The 19,621-nt window shown below is 36.9% G+C and overlaps 2 protein-coding genes across 2 annotated transcripts in view; one reads left to right on the top strand and one right to left on the bottom strand.

Annotated features, from left to right (window-relative positions):
- LOC309566991 (uncharacterized protein) overlaps positions 1 to 19,621 on the top strand; it is an 80,855-nt gene that overhangs the window by 44,358 nt on the left and 16,876 nt on the right. The window lies entirely within an intron of this gene.
- LOC309567120 (manganese-dependent ADP-ribose/CDP-alcohol diphosphatase-like) overlaps positions 1 to 19,621 on the bottom strand; it is a 35,025-nt gene that overhangs the window by 14,763 nt on the left and 641 nt on the right. Inside the window, exon 2 of the mRNA XM_082272451.1 lies at positions 16,634 to 17,238. Coding sequence (XP_082128577.1) covers positions 16,634 to 17,237 — 604 coding nt within the window. The 5' untranslated portion in view covers position 17,238. The remainder of the gene's footprint in view (positions 1 to 16,633; positions 17,239 to 19,621) is intronic.

The following is a 19,621-nucleotide window of genomic DNA, read 5'->3' as shown; positions in this document are numbered from 1 at the left end:
GAGTGCCGTTTTCAGGTCTGTTATCTGTGTTTCAATATTCCTTAGTTTGGTCTGTCTCCTTTTGATAATGAGTGTAAGGAGATCTGTTTCGCACCGATTGAAGAATATATACCATTCTTCTGTTAAGGTAATATCATTAAGACCATCATTGGGGTTGACATCCCACCTTAGTCGTCTGGGGGTAATTTTATCTCTAATGTACATTTCTAAAGTGGAAATGTCCCACCAGACCCTAAGTTGTTTTTCAAGGGCATGTTTAAGTTGTTTGAAAAGCCCGTCCATGTCTTGTCTATTGGTTACTCTTTCCTGATTGAAAATATCCTCAATATTGATTTTCCGATTATTTATATATCCAAAGATATCCGAAGCTGCAGGATTAGCCATGACCCCTAAGGGTATGTAAGAATATGTGGATAAATAAATCCGCGCTAAGGATATCAAGGGATTGTAACAATATATGCACAAATAAGCTGCAGCCTCCCTTAAACTATAGCCAAAGGCTATAAAGAGATAAATAAAATGGAAGGTGATGGCGCTGCTTATTTAATAAAGTGCAAATAAATATAAGATGCTAAAGTATAAATACGATTGAGGAATAAGTTAATAGATAAAAGATGCGGAGGTGAAAAAACAAAGTAAAAAGATCAAACGTATAGTGTTATAAGGGATATAAATTAATCTAAAAATAAATTTAAATATATAAAAATATTCCAAAGGTATATGAGAGAAACAACCACCAGAGGGCGTAATAAATGGCAAAGTGTGACAATAAATATGCTTGTGTATATGCCAAAATAAAATAAACAATGTGAATATATGACAATGCTAAATAAATAAATAAAATATATACAAGGTGTATATTCCACAAGTGATAATATAAATAATAGTGAATAGGTAAGTAAATAAATAGGTGATAAATGTGCGGGAAACTATTAAGCACGGGATGGGTGTGCAAAACAACAGCTGATATACAGTGCAACAAAAGTGATATCAATAAATATATCTAGGTGGGTCAAAGATAAATGTGCCAAAAATAATTTTTTATATATAAATATGCAGGTGAATGTAAAAGTGCGGGAAGTCTATTTGTGCAACGTGCAAAAAAATCCAAGAAATTAGTCCATAAAATAATGGTGATAGCAAAAAATATATAGGTGTACAGGATATCTTACGGTGACCCCCAAGGTGGGTGACTGGTGAGTGGCTAAGTGGCCCCTGGTAAAAAGACCTACTCACCAGATGTACCCACCCCACACAGGGGTATAGAGCGGGTACTGAAGAGGTATCTTATGAGCCTGGATCTGTGTAGTAGTTCCCTTCCTAGGGTAGATGTGTTATGGAGTCCGGAGTGTCCTGAGTGGGGTCCGGTGGTGAATTGTGGTATCCAAAATCTCGTGGGTAAATCAAGTGTGGCCACTCAAGGGTATATGGATGGAGGAAAAAAAGGAGCTCGATAGTGTATTATCGTTATGCTAGAAAGTTTATTGTAAATTACAGCAGCAAAATGGGTACTCACATATACAATGTGGGAAAACAGCGAGGTATCAGCGTCCCGGAACGCAATGCGTTCCAACCAGAGACCGGAACCGGAAGTGACGTGACGGCGCTGTACGCGTTTCGTCATGTGACGTCTTCTGCAGCGTCCTATCACTTCCAGCGTAGGCCCTTTTGTACATGGTGGTTGCTAGGCAACAAAGTAGGCGGAAATCAACAAAGGAAGAATGATGCCGTGGGTCGTAGTATAGGGAACAGGGCGTAAGATAATCTTAGCCAAATAGAAATCAGATGGTAAGTATAAATAGCAAAAACCCAGGCTAACCATTGTTGAATACTAATTAAATGAATATAAAATATAACAATATAAGAAATGTAATGTTCCGTGCCTAATAATTGAACCACCGTGTATACATACAGGGAAGGATATCTCGTACATGTTATTACAATATATACAACAATACTTTATTAACAAATAAGATTAAGAATATGTTAAAATAAAAAAGTATTAGATTAAAATATATTACGCCATCTGGTGGATAGAGTAAATAAATGAAGTACATTTGGTTTAAGAACGTAGACATTGCGCCATCTAGTGGATAAATTGTTAATTGTATAAACTATTCATTTGATATAAAAAGTATATATACGATGTAAAGGTTATTAATGTTGTTACCATGAGTTTGTTAGTATGTGATTACTATCAGTATGTACCAATTTATGGAAAACATGATAGATAAAATATATAATTAAGGAGGACATCTGATTTGATATATGCTATATTGTAAAAAACATTATGGATAAAATTAACATCAATATAAATTATTGTGTAGAAACCTTATTGGATAAGATTTTATGATTAAAAAATATTATGAATAAAAAATATATAATAATATTTTATAGGAGGAGAGTACATCTAATGTGTGGAAAAATATATGTCTATTGATTATTAGAAGGATGTATCAAAATATATATAGAAAGATGTATATAAAAATAAAAAATATATATATATATAAAAATTAAGAAATGGAAGGTGAGATGACAATAGTGTGTATCGAACATTAGAATCCAGTATAATATATTAAGTTTAATACATATGAATATGAATACATACAGTGTAAGAATGTAATAAATGTGAATATAAGAATTAATAAATGGGAAGTGATATAGTAAAAAATAGTAAACAATAAAAATATGTGATTATAAAATATATTGTGATGATAGGATGGATACTATATTCATATATAAAAATTGATAGGAAAAGGATTAAAAATTAGAAATAAAACAGTTGAGGTCTATATCTAGGTTTAATCCCCTAGGCTGGAGTGTATTAAGCCGATATATCCAGCTGGTTTCATTTTTGGAAATTTTAATTCTTTTATTTTCACCTCTCCAGTGTCCTGTAATAGAGTCAATTCCAACAAATGTAAGTCCCCTGGGATCCTTGTTGTGTGCCTCTGCAAAGTGCCTAGAGAGGCTATGTTTCGGGAATCCATTTCTTATGTTCTTGATGTGTTCTCTAATACGCACGAAAAGAGGTCTGGTGGTCCTACCGACATACTGAAGTCGGCATGGACACTCTACCAGGTAGGTCACATGGGTGGTCTGGCATGTAATTAGTTTATATACTTTTTATATCAAATGAATAGTTTATACAATTAACAATTTATCCACTAGATGGCGCAATGTCTACGTTCTTAAACCAAATGTACTTCATTTATTTACTCTATCCACCAGATGGCGTAATATATTTTAATCTAATACTTTTTTATTTTAACATATTCTTAATCTTATTTGTTAATAAAGTATTGTTGTATATATTGTAATAACATGTACGAGATATCCTTCCCTGTATGTATACACGGTGGTTCAATTATTAGGCACGGAACATTACATTTCTTATATTGTTATATTTTATATTCATTTAATTAGTATTCAACAATGGTTAGCCTGGGTTTTTGCTATTTATACTTACCATCTGATTTCTATTTGGCTAAGATTATCTTACGCCCTGTTCCCTATACTACGACCCACGGCATCATTCTTCCTTTGTTGATTTCCGCCTACTTTGTTGCCTAGCAACCACCATGTACAAAAGGGCCTACGCTGGAAGTGATAGGACGCTGCAGAAGACGTCACATGACGAAACGCGTACAGCGCCGTCACGTCACTTCCGGTTCCGGTCTCTGGTTGGAACGCATTGCGTTCCGGGACGCTGTTACCTCGCTGTTTTCCCACATTGTATATGTGAGTACCCATTTTGCTGCTGTAATTTACAATAAACTTTCTAGCATAACGATAATACACTATCGAGCTCCTTTTTTTCCTCCATCCATATACCCTTGAGTGGCCACACTTGATTTACCCACGAGATTTTGGATACCACAATTCACCACCGGACCCCACTCAGGACACTCCGGACTCCATAACACATCTACCCTAGGAAGGGAACTACTACACAGATCCAGGCTCATAAGATACCTCTTCAGTACCCGCTCTATACCCCTGTGTGGGGTGGGTACATCTGGTGAGTAGGTCTTTTTACCAGGGGCCACTTAGCCACTCACCAGTCACCCACCTTGGGGGTCACCGTAAGATATCCTGTACACCTATATATTTTTTGCTATCACCATTATTTTATGGACTAATTTCTTGGATTTTTTTGCACGTTGCACAAATAGACTTCCCGCACTTTTACATTCACCTGCATATTTATATATAAAAAATTATTTTTGGCACATTTATCTTTGACCCACCTAGATATATTTATTGATATCACTTTTGTTGCACTGTATATCAGCTGTTGTTTTGCACACCCATCCCGTGCTTAATAGTTTCCCGCACATTTATCACCTATTTATTTACTTACCTATTCACTATTATTTATATTATCACTTGTGGAATATACACCTTGTATATATTTTATTTATTTATTTAGCATTGTCATATATTCACATTGTTTATTTTATTTTGGCATATACACAAGCATATTTATTGTCACACTTTGCCATTTATTACGCCCTCTGGTGGTTGTTTCTCTCATATACCTTTGGAATATTTTTATATATTTAAATTTATTTTTAGATTAATTTATATCCCTTATAACACTATACGTTTGATCTTTTTACTTTGTTTTTTCACCTCCGCATCTTTTATCTATTAACTTATTCCTCAATCGTATTTATACTTTAGCATCTTATATTTATTTGCACTTTATTAAATAAGCAGCGCCATCACCTTCCATTTTATTTATCTCTTTATAGCCTTTGGCTATAGTTTAAGGGAGGCTGCAGCTTATTTGTGCATATATTGTTACAATCCCTTGATATCCTTAGCGCGGATTTATTTATCCACATATTCTTACATACCCTTAGGGGTCATGGCTAATCCTGCAGCTTCGGATATCTTTGGATATATAAATAATCGGAAAATCAATATTGAGGATATTTTCAATCAGGAAAGAGTAACCAATAGACAAGACATGGACGGGCTTTTCAAACAACTTAAACATGCCCTTGAAAAACAACTTAGGGTCTGGTGGGACATTTCCACTTTAGAAATGTACATTAGAGATAAAATTACCCCCAGACGACTAAGGTGGGATGTCAACCCCAATGATGGTCTTAATGATATTACCTTAACAGAAGAATGGTATATATTCTTCAATCGGTGCGAAACAGATCTCCTTACACTCATTATCAAAAGGAGACAGACCAAACTAAGGAATATTGAAACACAGATAACAGACCTGAAAACGGCACTCATTCCATTTTCACTGCATAAGGAATATAAAGACAAAGAAAAAGAACTCCAAACATATATTGCAAAATATGACTCGGCTATACAACAGAAAAAGCAAAAAAAGTATAGCAGAGATGTCACTGACTATAAAAGTTCCAAAGTGTACAAATGGCAAGTAGCGGAAGAAGAAATGGAAATTCCTACCACTCCTAATGCTTTTGAGTCCAGAGATACATCAGTAGATGAAGATGAATACGAAGAATCTATAGCTACTCCAGCTCCTAGGACCCCACAAGTTTTCACCTTTAGACCCAATAGAGACATAGAAGACACCATACCTACTACCCAAGAAAATAGACTCATACCACCCAGGAATCAACCCAGAGTACAAGAAAGACCACGTACACCACCCAGAGATTTTAATAGGAATGATACACCCAATCACAGAAATTTTAATTTACCTATGCATAACAGATTTTCTCCGTTAGCCAGGATGGATACATATACTCCAGGCAGAGATTATAGGGATAGACCGAACTACAATATGCAAAGGGATTTTTTCCGTGGAGGCCACCAAAGAAGACCACCACCCTCTTACAGACAACAAGGATGGTACAGGCCACAAGGAGGAACGAGATGGAGAGGACCACAAGACCAACAGACAAGATGGAACCACAATTATCACGAAGACAGAAGACCCAATACATACAGAGGAGGAGACTACCAGAATCAATGGAGGGGACCACCACCCCCAGGAGGATACATGAGACCCAATCAACAAAACCATTATTGGGAAGAAGAAGACGTAAGAGGGGTAAGAGAGGTGGGAGGAAGAAAACGAAGGCGAGAATTTTAGGGCAAGGTATTTTTAACCTCACGGATATAGTTTTTAACGATGACGAACTTCAGCTTTTAGATCTTGGCCTTAAATTCGCCCCCACCAAAGATGCGGACCCCTTTGAAATTTTTATTGATCTTCATAAATTTTTAAGAAAACTGAATATTAAGAAATTTTTTAAACTAAAAGGACACACACCCACTATTCCTGACCCCAATTTTGTACACTCAGGTCTCAGAAATAACTCAATTTTTAATCCAAAAGTACCTGGAGGTGAATGTATTAGCGCATTCAAGAAAATGGTGGAGGAGGACCTGAGGAAGATTAAAAAACCACATAAAAAGTACAATCAGGTTAAATCTGCAATCAAACAACTAGAAGACAGAAAAGGAATTATTATTCGACCCGCAGATAAAGGAGGGGGATTAGTAATTCTGAACAAAAATGACTATGAAGAAGAAATGAACAATCTATTAAGAGTGGAAGGCACCTATGAAAAACTGAAAAGGAATCCAACCAAGATATATAGGAAGAAACTTAAAGAATTCATCAACAAAGGCAAAGAAATAGGAATTTTGGATAAAAAGGAAGCACAATACCTGATACCTGATTCAAGTAAGATCCCAGTATTGTACTATTTGCCTAAAATACATAAGGACCCTGTCAAACCCCCGGGGAGACCCATTGTGAGTGGGGTGGACTCCTTGTTTTCTAGATTGGGCGAATATCTGGATGGATACCTACAACCAGCTGTAAAGATGGGGAAATCTTACCTTAAAGATAGTTCAGAGTTGATTAAAGCACTCAAAGAAGTACAATTACCAGAAGGATGTATCTTGGCTACAATAGATGCTAATTCCCTTTATACCAGCATCAAACAAAGTGATGGATTAAAAGCGGTAGATATTGCCTTACACGAACGTAGCAAGTTAAAACAAACACAAATAAAATATATCCTGGATGGTTTAAAACTCACCATGAGTAGCAACTTCTTTTGGCATAAAAATGAATATTTCCTACAAACAAAGGGAGTTGCAATGGGAGCCCGCTACGCACCTAGCGTAGCGAACCTATTTATGGACATGTTAGAGGAAAAGATGATTTACACTCAGGATATACCAGAATTAACATTCTACCGAAGATATATAGACGATATTATCATTTTATGGGAAGGGACTGAAGAATCTTTGAATAATTTCTTTTTAAAAATGAATGAGAATCCATATGGCATTAAGTTCACAGGAGACTGGAGTTTTAATCAAATAAATTATTTGGATCTTAATATTTTTAAAGACAATAATATACTGAAAAGTAGGACCTATTTTAAACCTACAGATAGGAATGGATACATACCTACTAACAGCTGTCACCATCCTGTATGGAAAGAAGGAATCCCAAAGAGCCAATTTGTCAGGATCAGGAGAAATTGTGACAATGTGGAAGATTATATATCACAAACGGATGTTCTAATAACAAGATTTGAGGAAAAGGGTTACGACAGACAAAAGTTAATTATGACAAGAGATAAAACATTAAATATCAATAGGGAAGAACTCCTACAAAAGAAAAATGTCCCCAACAAAAAATCTAATGAGCTAGCTTTTATTACGGGATTCCATCAAAATTTCAGACAAACAGAGAAGATTATGAAAAAATATTGGCCTATCCTAAAATCCGACAAGACCTTGTCTAAATTACTCCCTAGACAACCGAGGTTTATCTATAGGAGAGCCCCTAATCTACGCAATCAATTGGTACATAATGCTATTGATCCCCCCAAACCAGTGAAACTGTTTCCTGATTTAAAAGGGTTTATTCGATGCAATAGATGTTTACCTTGCAAATCAACGAATAAACAACCCAGAAAGACGTTATATTTTAAATCCAGATGGAGTGGAGAGGAATTCAAGATTAACAAACTAATTACATGCCAGACCACCCATGTGACCTACCTGGTAGAGTGTCCATGCCGACTTCAGTATGTCGGTAGGACCACCAGACCTCTTTTCGTGCGTATTAGAGAACACATCAAGAACATAAGAAATGGATTCCCGAAACATAGCCTCTCTAGGCACTTTGCAGAGGCACACAACAAGGATCCCAGGGGACTTACATTTGTTGGAATTGACTCTATTACAGGACACTGGAGAGGTGAAAATAAAAGAATTAAAATTTCCAAAAATGAAACCAGCTGGATATATCGGCTTAATACACTCCAGCCTAGGGGATTAAACCTAGATATAGACCTCAACTGTTTTATTTCTAATTTTTAATCCTTTTCCTATCAATTTTTATATATGAATATAGTATCCATCCTATCATCACAATATATTTTATAATCACATATTTTTATTGTTTACTATTTTTTACTATATCACTTCCCATTTATTAATTCTTATATTCACATTTATTACATTCTTACACTGTATGTATTCATATTCATATGTATTAAACTTAATATATTATACTGGATTCTAATGTTCGATACACACTATTGTCATCTCACCTTCCATTTCTTAATTTTTATATATATATATATTTTTTATTTTTATATACATCTTTCTATATATATTTTGATACATCCTTCTAATAATCAATAGACATATATTTTTCCACACATTAGATGTACTCTCCTCCTATAAAATATTATTATATATTTTTTATTCATAATATTTTTTAATCATAAAATCTTATCCAATAAGGTTTCTACACAATAATTTATATTGATGTTAATTTTATCCATAATGTTTTTTACAATATAGCATATATCAAATCAGATGTCCTCCTTAATTATATATTTTATCTATCATGTTTTCCATAAATTGGTACATACTGATAGTAATCACATACTAACAAACTCATGGTAACAACATTAATAACCTTTACATCGTATATATACTTTTTATATCAAATGAATAGTTTATACAATTAACAATTTATCCACTAGATGGCGCAATGTCTACGTTCTTAAACCAAATGTACTTCATTTATTTACTCTATCCACCAGATGGCGTAATATATTTTAATCTAATACTTTTTTATTTTAACATATTCTTAATCTTATTTGTTAATAAAGTATTGTTGTATATATTGTAATAACATGTACGAGATATCCTTCCCTGTATGTATACACGGTGGTTCAATTATTAGGCACGGAACATTACATTTCTTATATTGTTATATTTTATATTCATTTAATTAGTATTCAACAATGGTTAGCCTGGGTTTTTGCTATTTATACTTACCATCTGATTTCTATTTGGCTAAGATTATCTTACGCCCTGTTCCCTATACTACGACCCACGGCATCATTCTTCCTTTGTTGATTTCCGCCTACTTTGTTGCCTAGCAACCACCATGTACAAAAGGGCCTACGCTGGAAGTGATAGGACGCTGCAGAAGACGTCACATGACGAAACGCGTACAGCGCCGTCACGTCACTTCCGGTTCCGGTCTCTGGTTGGAACGCATTGCGTTCCGGGACGCTGATACCTCGCTGTTTTCCCACATTGTATATGTGAGTACCCATTTTGCTGCTGTAATTTACAATAAACTTTCTAGCATAACGATAATACACTATCGAGCTCCTTTTTTTCCTCCATCCATATACCCTTGAGTGGCCACACTTGATTTACCCACGAGATTTTGGATACCACAATTCACCACCGGACCCCACTCAGGACACTCCGGACTCCATAACACATCTACCCTAGGAAGGGAACTACTACACAGATCCAGGCTCATAAGATACCTCTTCAGTACCCGCTCTATACCCCTGTGTGGGGTGGGTACATCTGGTGAGTAGGTCTTTTTACCAGGGGCCACTTAGCCACTCACCAGTCACCCACCTTGGGGGTCACCGTAAGATATCCTGTACACCTATATATTTTTTGCTATCACCATTATTTTATGGACTAATTTCTTGGATTTTTTTGCACGTTGCACAAATAGACTTCCCGCACTTTTACATTCACCTGCATATTTATATATAAAAAATTATTTTTGGCACATTTATCTTTGACCCACCTAGATATATTTATTGATATCACTTTTGTTGCACTGTATATCAGCTGTTGTTTTGCACACCCATCCCGTGCTTAATAGTTTCCCGCACATTTATCACCTATTTATTTACTTACCTATTCACTATTATTTATATTATCACTTGTGGAATATACACCTTGTATATATTTTATTTATTTATTTAGCATTGTCATATATTCACATTGTTTATTTTATTTTGGCATATACACAAGCATATTTATTGTCACACTTTGCCATTTATTACGCCCTCTGGTGGTTGTTTCTCTCATATACCTTTGGAATATTTTTATATATTTAAATTTATTTTTAGATTAATTTATATCCCTTATAACACTATACGTTTGATCTTTTTACTTTGTTTTTTCACCTCCGCATCTTTTATCTATTAACTTATTCCTCAATCGTATTTATACTTTAGCATCTTATATTTATTTGCACTTTATTAAATAAGCAGCGCCATCACCTTCCATTTTATTTATCTCTTTATAGCCTTTGGCTATAGTTTAAGGGAGGCTGCAGCTTATTTGTGCATATATTGTTACAATCCCTTGATATCCTTAGCGCGGATTTATTTATCCACATATTCTTACATACCCTTAGGGGTCATGGCTAATCCTGCAGCTTCGGATATCTTTGGATATATAAATAATCGGAAAATCAATATTGAGGATATTTTCAATCAGGAAAGAGTAACCAATAGACAAGACATGGACGGGCTTTTCAAACAACTTAAACATGCCCTTGAAAAACAACTTAGGGTCTGGTGGGACATTTCCACTTTAGAAATGTACATTAGAGATAAAATTACCCCCAGACGACTAAGGTGGGATGTCAACCCCAATGATGGTCTTAATGATATTACCTTAACAGAAGAATGGTATATATTCTTCAATCGGTGCGAAACAGATCTCCTTACACTCATTATCAAAAGGAGACAGACCAAACTAAGGAATATTGAAACACAGATAACAGACCTGAAAACGGCACTCATTCCATTTTCACTGCATAAGGAATATAAAGACAAAGAAAAAGAACTCCAAACATATATTGCAAAATATGACTCGGCTATACAACAGAAAAAGCAAAAAAAGTATAGCAGAGATGTCACTGACTATAAAAGTTCCAAAGTGTACAAATGGCAAGTAGCGGAAGAAGAAATGGAAATTCCTACCACTCCTAATGCTTTTGAGTCCAGAGATACATCAGTAGATGAAGATGAATACGAAGAATCTATAGCTACTCCAGCTCCTAGGACCCCACAAGTTTTCACCTTTAGACCCAATAGAGACATAGAAGACACCATACCTACTACCCAAGAAAATAGACTCATACCACCCAGGAATCAACCCAGAGTACAAGAAAGACCACGTACACCACCCAGAGATTTTAATAGGAATGATACACCCAATCACAGAAATTTTAATTTACCTATGCATAACAGATTTTCTCCGTTAGCCAGGATGGATACATATACTCCAGGCAGAGATTATAGGGATAGACCGAACTACAATATGCAAAGGGATTTTTTCCGTGGAGGCCACCAAAGAAGACCACCACCCTCTTACAGACAACAAGGATGGTACAGGCCACAAGGAGGAACGAGATGGAGAGGACCACAAGACCAACAGACAAGATGGAACCACAATTATCACGAAGACAGAAGACCCAATACATACAGAGGAGGAGACTACCAGAATCAATGGAGGGGACCACCACCCCCAGGAGGATACATGAGACCCAATCAACAAAACCATTATTGGGAAGAAGAAGACGTAAGAGGGGTAAGAGAGGTGGGAGGAAGAAAACGAAGGCGAGAATTTTAGGGCAAGGTATTTTTAACCTCACGGATATAGTTTTTAACGATGACGAACTTCAGCTTTTAGATCTTGGCCTTAAATTCGCCCCCACCAAAGATGCGGACCCCTTTGAAATTTTTATTGATCTTCATAAATTTTTAAGAAAACTGAATATTAAGAAATTTTTTAAACTAAAAGGACACACACCCACTATTCCTGACCCCAATTTTGTACACTCAGGTCTCAGAAATAACTCAATTTTTAATCCAAAAGTACCTGGAGGTGAATGTATTAGCGCATTCAAGAAAATGGTGGAGGAGGACCTGAGGAAGATTAAAAAACCACATAAAAAGTACAATCAGGTTAAATCTGCAATCAAACAACTAGAAGACAGAAAAGGAATTATTATTCGACCCGCAGATAAAGGAGGGGGATTAGTAATTCTGAACAAAAATGACTATGAAGAAGAAATGAACAATCTATTAAGAGTGGAAGGCACCTATGAAAAACTGAAAAGGAATCCAACCAAGATATATAGGAAGAAACTTAAAGAATTCATCAACAAAGGCAAAGAAATAGGAATTTTGGATAAAAAGGAAGCACAATACCTGATACCTGATTCAAGTAAGATCCCAGTATTGTACTATTTGCCTAAAATACATAAGGACCCTGTCAAACCCCCGGGGAGACCCATTGTGAGTGGGGTGGACTCCTTGTTTTCTAGATTGGGCGAATATCTGGATGGATACCTACAACCAGCTGTAAAGATGGGGAAATCTTACCTTAAAGATAGTTCAGAGTTGATTAAAGCACTCAAAGAAGTACAATTACCAGAAGGATGTATCTTGGCTACAATAGATGCTAATTCCCTTTATACCAGCATCAAACAAAGTGATGGATTAAAAGCGGTAGATATTGCCTTACACGAACGTAGCAAGTTAAAACAAACACAAATAAAATATATCCTGGATGGTTTAAAACTCACCATGAGTAGCAACTTCTTTTGGCATAAAAATGAATATTTCCTACAAACAAAGGGAGTTGCAATGGGAGCCCGCTACGCACCTAGCGTAGCGAACCTATTTATGGACATGTTAGAGGAAAAGATGATTTACACTCAGGATATACCAGAATTAACATTCTACCGAAGATATATAGACGATATTATCATTTTATGGGAAGGGACTGAAGAATCTTTGAATAATTTCTTTTTAAAAATGAATGAGAATCCATATGGCATTAAGTTCACAGGAGACTGGAGTTTTAATCAAATAAATTATTTGGATCTTAATATTTTTAAAGACAATAATATACTGAAAAGTAGGACCTATTTTAAACCTACAGATAGGAATGGATACATACCTACTAACAGCTGTCACCATCCTGTATGGAAAGAAGGAATCCCAAAGAGCCAATTTGTCAGGATCAGGAGAAATTGTGACAATGTGGAAGATTATATATCACAAACGGATGTTCTAATAACAAGATTTGAGGAAAAGGGTTACGACAGACAAAAGTTAATTATGACAAGAGATAAAACATTAAATATCAATAGGGAAGAACTCCTACAAAAGAAAAATGTCCCCAACAAAAAATCTAATGAGCTAGCTTTTATTACGGGATTCCATCAAAATTTCAGACAAACAGAGAAGATTATGAAAAAATATTGGCCTATCCTAAAATCCGACAAGACCTTGTCTAAATTACTCCCTAGACAACCGAGGTTTATCTATAGGAGAGCCCCTAATCTACGCAATCAATTGGTACATAATGCTATTGATCCCCCCAAACCAGTGAAACTGTTTCCTGATTTAAAAGGGTTTATTCGATGCAATAGATGTTTACCTTGCAAATCAACGAATAAACAACCCAGAAAGACGTTATATTTTAAATCCAGATGGAGTGGAGAGGAATTCAAGATTAACAAACTAATTACATGCCAGACCACCCATGTGACCTACCTGGTAGAGTGTCCATGCCGACTTCAGTATGTCGGTAGGACCACCAGACCTCTTTTCGTGCGTATTAGAGAACACATCAAGAACATAAGAAATGGATTCCCGAAACATAGCCTCTCTAGGCACTTTGCAGAGGCACACAACAAGGATCCCAGGGGACTTACATTTGTTGGAATTGACTCTATTACAGGACACTGGAGAGGTGAAAATAAAAGAATTAAAATTTCCAAAAATGAAACCAGCTGGATATATCGGCTTAATACACTCCAGCCTAGGGGATTAAACCTAGATATAGACCTCAACTGTTTTATTTCTAATTTTTAATCCTTTTCCTATCAATTTTTATATATGAATATAGTATCCATCCTATCATCACAATATATTTTATAATCACATATTTTTATTGTTTACTATTTTTTACTATATCACTTCCCATTTATTAATTCTTATATTCACATTTATTACATTCTTACACTGTATGTATTCATATTCATATGTATTAAACTTAATATATTATACTGGATTCTAATGTTCGATACACACTATTGTCATCTCACCTTCCATTTCTTAATTTTTATATATATATATATTTTTTATTTTTATATACATCTTTCTATATATATTTTGATACATCCTTCTAATAATCAATAGACATATATTTTTCCACACATTAGATGTACTCTCCTCCTATAAAATATTATTATATATTTTTTATTCATAATATTTTTTAATCATAAAATCTTATCCAATAAGGTTTCTACACAATAATTTATATTGATGTTAATTTTATCCATAATGTTTTTTACAATATAGCATATATCAAATCAGATGTCCTCCTTAATTATATATTTTATCTATCATGTTTTCCATAAATTGGTACATACTGATAGTAATCACATACTAACAAACTCATGGTAACAACATTAATAACCTTTACATCGTATATATACTTTTTATATCAAATGAATAGTTTATACAATTAACAATTTATCCACTAGATGGCGCAATGTCTACGTTCTTAAACCAAATGTACTTCATTTATTTACTCTATCCACCAGATGGCGTAATATATTTTAATCTAATACTTTTTTATTTTAACATATTCTTAATCTTATTTGTTAATAAAGTATTGTTGTATATATTGTAATAACATGTACGAGATATCCTTCCCTGTATGTATACACGGTGGTTCAATTATTAGGCACGGAACATTACATTTCTTATATTGTTATATTTTATATTCATTTAATTAGTATTCAACAATGGTTAGCCTGGGTTTTTGCTATTTATACTTACCATCTGATTTCTATTTGGCTAAGATTATCTTACGCCCTGTTCCCTATACTACGACCCACGGCATCATTCTTCCTTTGTTGATTTCCGCCTACTTTGTTGCCTAGCAACCACCATGTACAAAAGGGCCTACGCTGGAAGTGATAGGACGCTGCAGAAGACGTCACATGACGAAACGCGTACAGCGCCGTCACGTCACTTCCGGTTCCGGTCTCTGGTTGGAACGCATTGCGTTCCGGGACGCTGATACCTCGCTGTTTTCCCACATTGTATATGTGAGTACCCATTTTGCTGCTGTAATTTACAATAAACTTTCTAGCATAACGATAATACACTATCGAGCTCCTTTTTTTCCTCCATCCATATACCCTTGAGTGGCCACACTTGATTTACCCACGAGATTTTGGATACCACAATTCACCACCGGACCCCACTCAGGACACTCCGGACTCCATAACACATCTACCCTAGGAAGGGAACTACTACACAGATCCAGGCTCATAAGATACCTCTTCAGTACCCGCTCTATACCCCTGTGTGGGGTGGGTACATCTGGTGAGTAGGTCTTTTTACCAGGGGCCACTTAGCCACTCACCAGTCACCCACCTTGGGGGTCACCGTAAGATATCCTGTACACCTATATATTTTTTGCTATCACCATTATTTTATGGACTAATTTCTTGGATTTTTTTGCACGTTGCACAAATAGACTTCCCGCACTTTTACATTCACCTGCATATTTATATATAAAAAATTATTTTTGGCACATTTATCTTTGACCCACCTAGATATATTTATTGATATCACTTTTGTTGCACTGTATATCAGCTGTTGTTTTGCACACCCATCCCGTGCTTAATAGTTTCCCGCACATTTATCACCTATTTATTTACTTACCTATTCACTATTATTTATATTATCACTTGTGGAATATACACCTTGTATATATTTTATTTATTTATTTAGCATTGTCATATATTCACATTGTTTATTTTATTTTGGCATATACACAAGCATATTTATTGTCACACTTTGCCATTTATTACGCCCTCTGGTGGTTGTTTCTCTCATATACCTTTGGAATATTTTTATATATTTAAATTTATTTTTAGATTAATTTATATCCCTTATAACACTATACGTTTGATCTTTTTACTTTGTTTTTTCACCTCCGCATCTTTTATCTATTAACTTATTCCTCAATCGTATTTATACTTTAGCATCTTATATTTATTTGCACTTTATTAAATAAGCAGCGCCATCACCTTCCATTTTATTTAAATGGAGATAGAAGGCAAGAGGCACATCAGAGTAATAAATGAGGGGGAAGTGAAGAGGGAAGGAACTGGGGGGGGGGGGGTGATTTGTACTACTGCTTTAATATTTTTTTTATTTTTTTTTGTACTCTAGAAAAAAAAAAAAAAAAAGAACCCTCACCAGTATTATCTAATTTGACCATTTCTACATACCGTACTGTTCATCTTCTTCAGCTTTATCAAGAAAGTCTAAAGAGTCCTGATATCCCTGACTGTCCGTCTTTCTGCCAAAGATGCTTAAATCATAGGTGTCCACTATAATGATGCGGAATTTGGAGTGAGGACTGAAGTGATATGCATAGTAGTCCGGGTGACTACTGCTCTCATCATGTTCTTTACCATGGCCATTCTGCTGCTTGTCCTGCATCCATGATGTATTTAGCTTTGACTGTTTCAAGAAATCCCGATCAAAGTTATAGAGCTCGTGGTTCCCCCAGATGTGATGAAAAGGAATATTTGTTTGTTCAATGTCTTTCAGAACTGTCTCCAGTGCCTCCTTTGATCTACCCATTTTACGGTTGGAACTATCTATGATATCTCCCAGCTGCAGTACAAGTTTAGGTGAAGGGTCTTCCTTGCTCCATTTTTCTATGGCTTGCTGCAGGTGGAGTAGACTCTGCTGGAAGTATCTCATGACCTTCCATGAGCTCGGTCCATTGGGTTTAGTGCTGTATTGGATGTCCCCAATCACCCCAAAAGAAAAGCATGGATCTGCTTCTTGGAGGCAATTAGCCGTTTCTTCACCAGGTTCTTCCATTCTGCAAAAAGAAATTGGAAAAGAAATTGGAAAAATTGAAAAAAAACCTTTAACACATAGGAGTTACATTTAGAAATGTTTTCTTTTCATATCACGATAATGTACAAGTTCAGCATACCCAAAATGCAAGTTATTTTACATAAAATGTCTATAGGTAATATTTACATGTGTACTTGAAAGTTCCCATACTTATACAGGTGTATTTTCAAGTAGAACTATGGCCTCCAATTAGAAAACAATATGGTGCTGCAGCACCTAATAATATGCCCATATGCAATTACAGATGTGATCCAAATTCAGAAATATCACTCCTCTAGACCACATAGGAAACCAATACAGTTTCTCAAAAACCAGATGGAAAGACAGGAAGAAAAAAAAAATGAATGAATACAAGAAAGATTTTAAAGCACTTCCTCTTCTGGTCACTGTGTGGAGCACTGCTGTTGCCTTCTCCAACCCTTATAGCCAGAGACACTGTGAGGAACACTGCTAATACCTCCCCACCCAACCATTGTAGCCAGGGGCACTGAGAGGAGCACTGCTAATAGCCCCCCCTCCCCGCCCCATCCAAGCATTGTAGCCAGGGGCACTGAGAGGAGCACTGCTAATACCCCCCCCCCCCCCACCAAAAAATATGGTGCTGCAGCACCTAATAATATGCCCATATGCAATTACAGATGTGATCCAAATTCAGAAATATCACTCCTCTAGTCTAGACCACATAGGAAACCAATACAGTTTCTCAAAAACCATATGGAAAGACAGGAAGAAAAAAAAAATGAATAAATACAAGAAAAATTTTAAAGCACTTCCTCTTCTGGTCACTGTGTGGAGCACTGCTGTTGCCTTCTCCAACCTTTATAGCCAGAGACACTGTGAGGAGCACTGCTAATACCTCCCCACCCAACCATTGTAGCCAGGGGCACTGAGAGAAGCACTGCTAATACCCCCCTCCCCCCACCCAACCATTTTAGCCAGGGGCACTGAGAGGAGCACTGCAAATACCCCCCCCCCCACCCAACCATTTTAGCCAGGGGCACTGAGAGGAGCACTGCCAATACCCCCCCCCCCCCACCCAACCATTTTAGCCAGGGGCACTGAGAGGAGCACTGCTAATATCCTCCACCAAACCATTGTAGCCAGGGGAACTGAGAGGAGCACTGCTAATACCCCCCCCACACACCCAACCATGGTAGCCAGGGGCACTGAGAGGAGCACTGCTAATACCATCCCCTCTAAAGAAGTCTGTGTCCTATTGATTCTCTGGACTACTAAAATACATGTAGCACTGAATGTGTTTACATTGAGAAGGTATGAAGAAGTCTATAAAAATATAATCTGCATTTCTGGGGATGTAACTGGTAAAAAAACTGCATATTAGGGATCGACTGATTATTGGCAACACCGATATATCAGAAACGGCCCCGGAGATTACCGATATTTCGGGAAAGTGCTGTACCGGAGTGATGTCTGCAGCTAGAGGCATCACCCCGGTACCGGCGTCCATAGCCAATGGTCGGCTGTCTTGTAATGACAACCAATGCGGCTGGTGCCCCCCCTCCCACCGCCTACCGCGACTTGCCCGAGTCTCCTGTCCCACCAGGAGACACGGGCATCCTACCTGCACAGCCGCCGAAGACCCAATCAAAGCCGCATTCGGCTCTGATCAGGTCTCCATGTAAAACCCGGAAGCGATGTCACTTCCGGGTACTCTGCGCCAAATTCAAAAAAATTACAGCATTCAAAACAGCCAAACTTGGCATTTTGAATGCTTTTAAAGAGGAAGTAAACCCTCCTCTGACACTTGTACCTATAGGTGATCCTATGATAAGGCTTACCTATAGGTACTGTAAATATCTCCTAAACATGTACCGTTAAGAAGATATTTACCTTTAGGCTCCGTTCACATGTCAGCGTATGGATCGCGGGCAGAACCGCCGCGGTTCTGCCCGCGATCCGGAGATTATTGCAAATCGCGGGACGCCTGTGCGTTGCCCGTTGATTTGCAATAGCCCCCCAAACGCTGAGCGATGTTGCCGCGATTTCCGCCTGCCGAATCGCGGTAACATCGCGCAAAAACAATCGCGGGATGCAATACGCTCCAAAGAAGCTCTTGTACTTTTTTGGGCGTAATGCGTCCCGCGATTTTTTTTAGCGCGATGTTACCGCGATTCGGCAGGCGGAAATTGCGGCAACATCGCTCAGCGTTTGGGGGGCTATTGCAAATCAACGGGCAACGCACAGGCGTCCCGCGATTTGCAATAATCTCCGGATCGCAGGCGGAACCGCCCGCGATCCATACGCTGACATGTGAACGGAGCCTTAATGCAGCCAGTGACGTCACTGGCGCATGCGCTCTGAAGGAACGGCTGATCGTGCCGTTC

Source organism: Pelophylax lessonae (assembly GCF_965119305.1).
Source record: "Pelophylax lessonae genome assembly, chromosome: 11".
In the NCBI taxonomy this organism is placed as follows: Eukaryota; Metazoa; Chordata; class Amphibia; order Anura; family Ranidae; genus Pelophylax; species Pelophylax lessonae.
The sequence above is the reverse complement of the archived record's forward strand: the minus strand, read 5'-3'. Positions and strand labels throughout refer to the sequence as shown.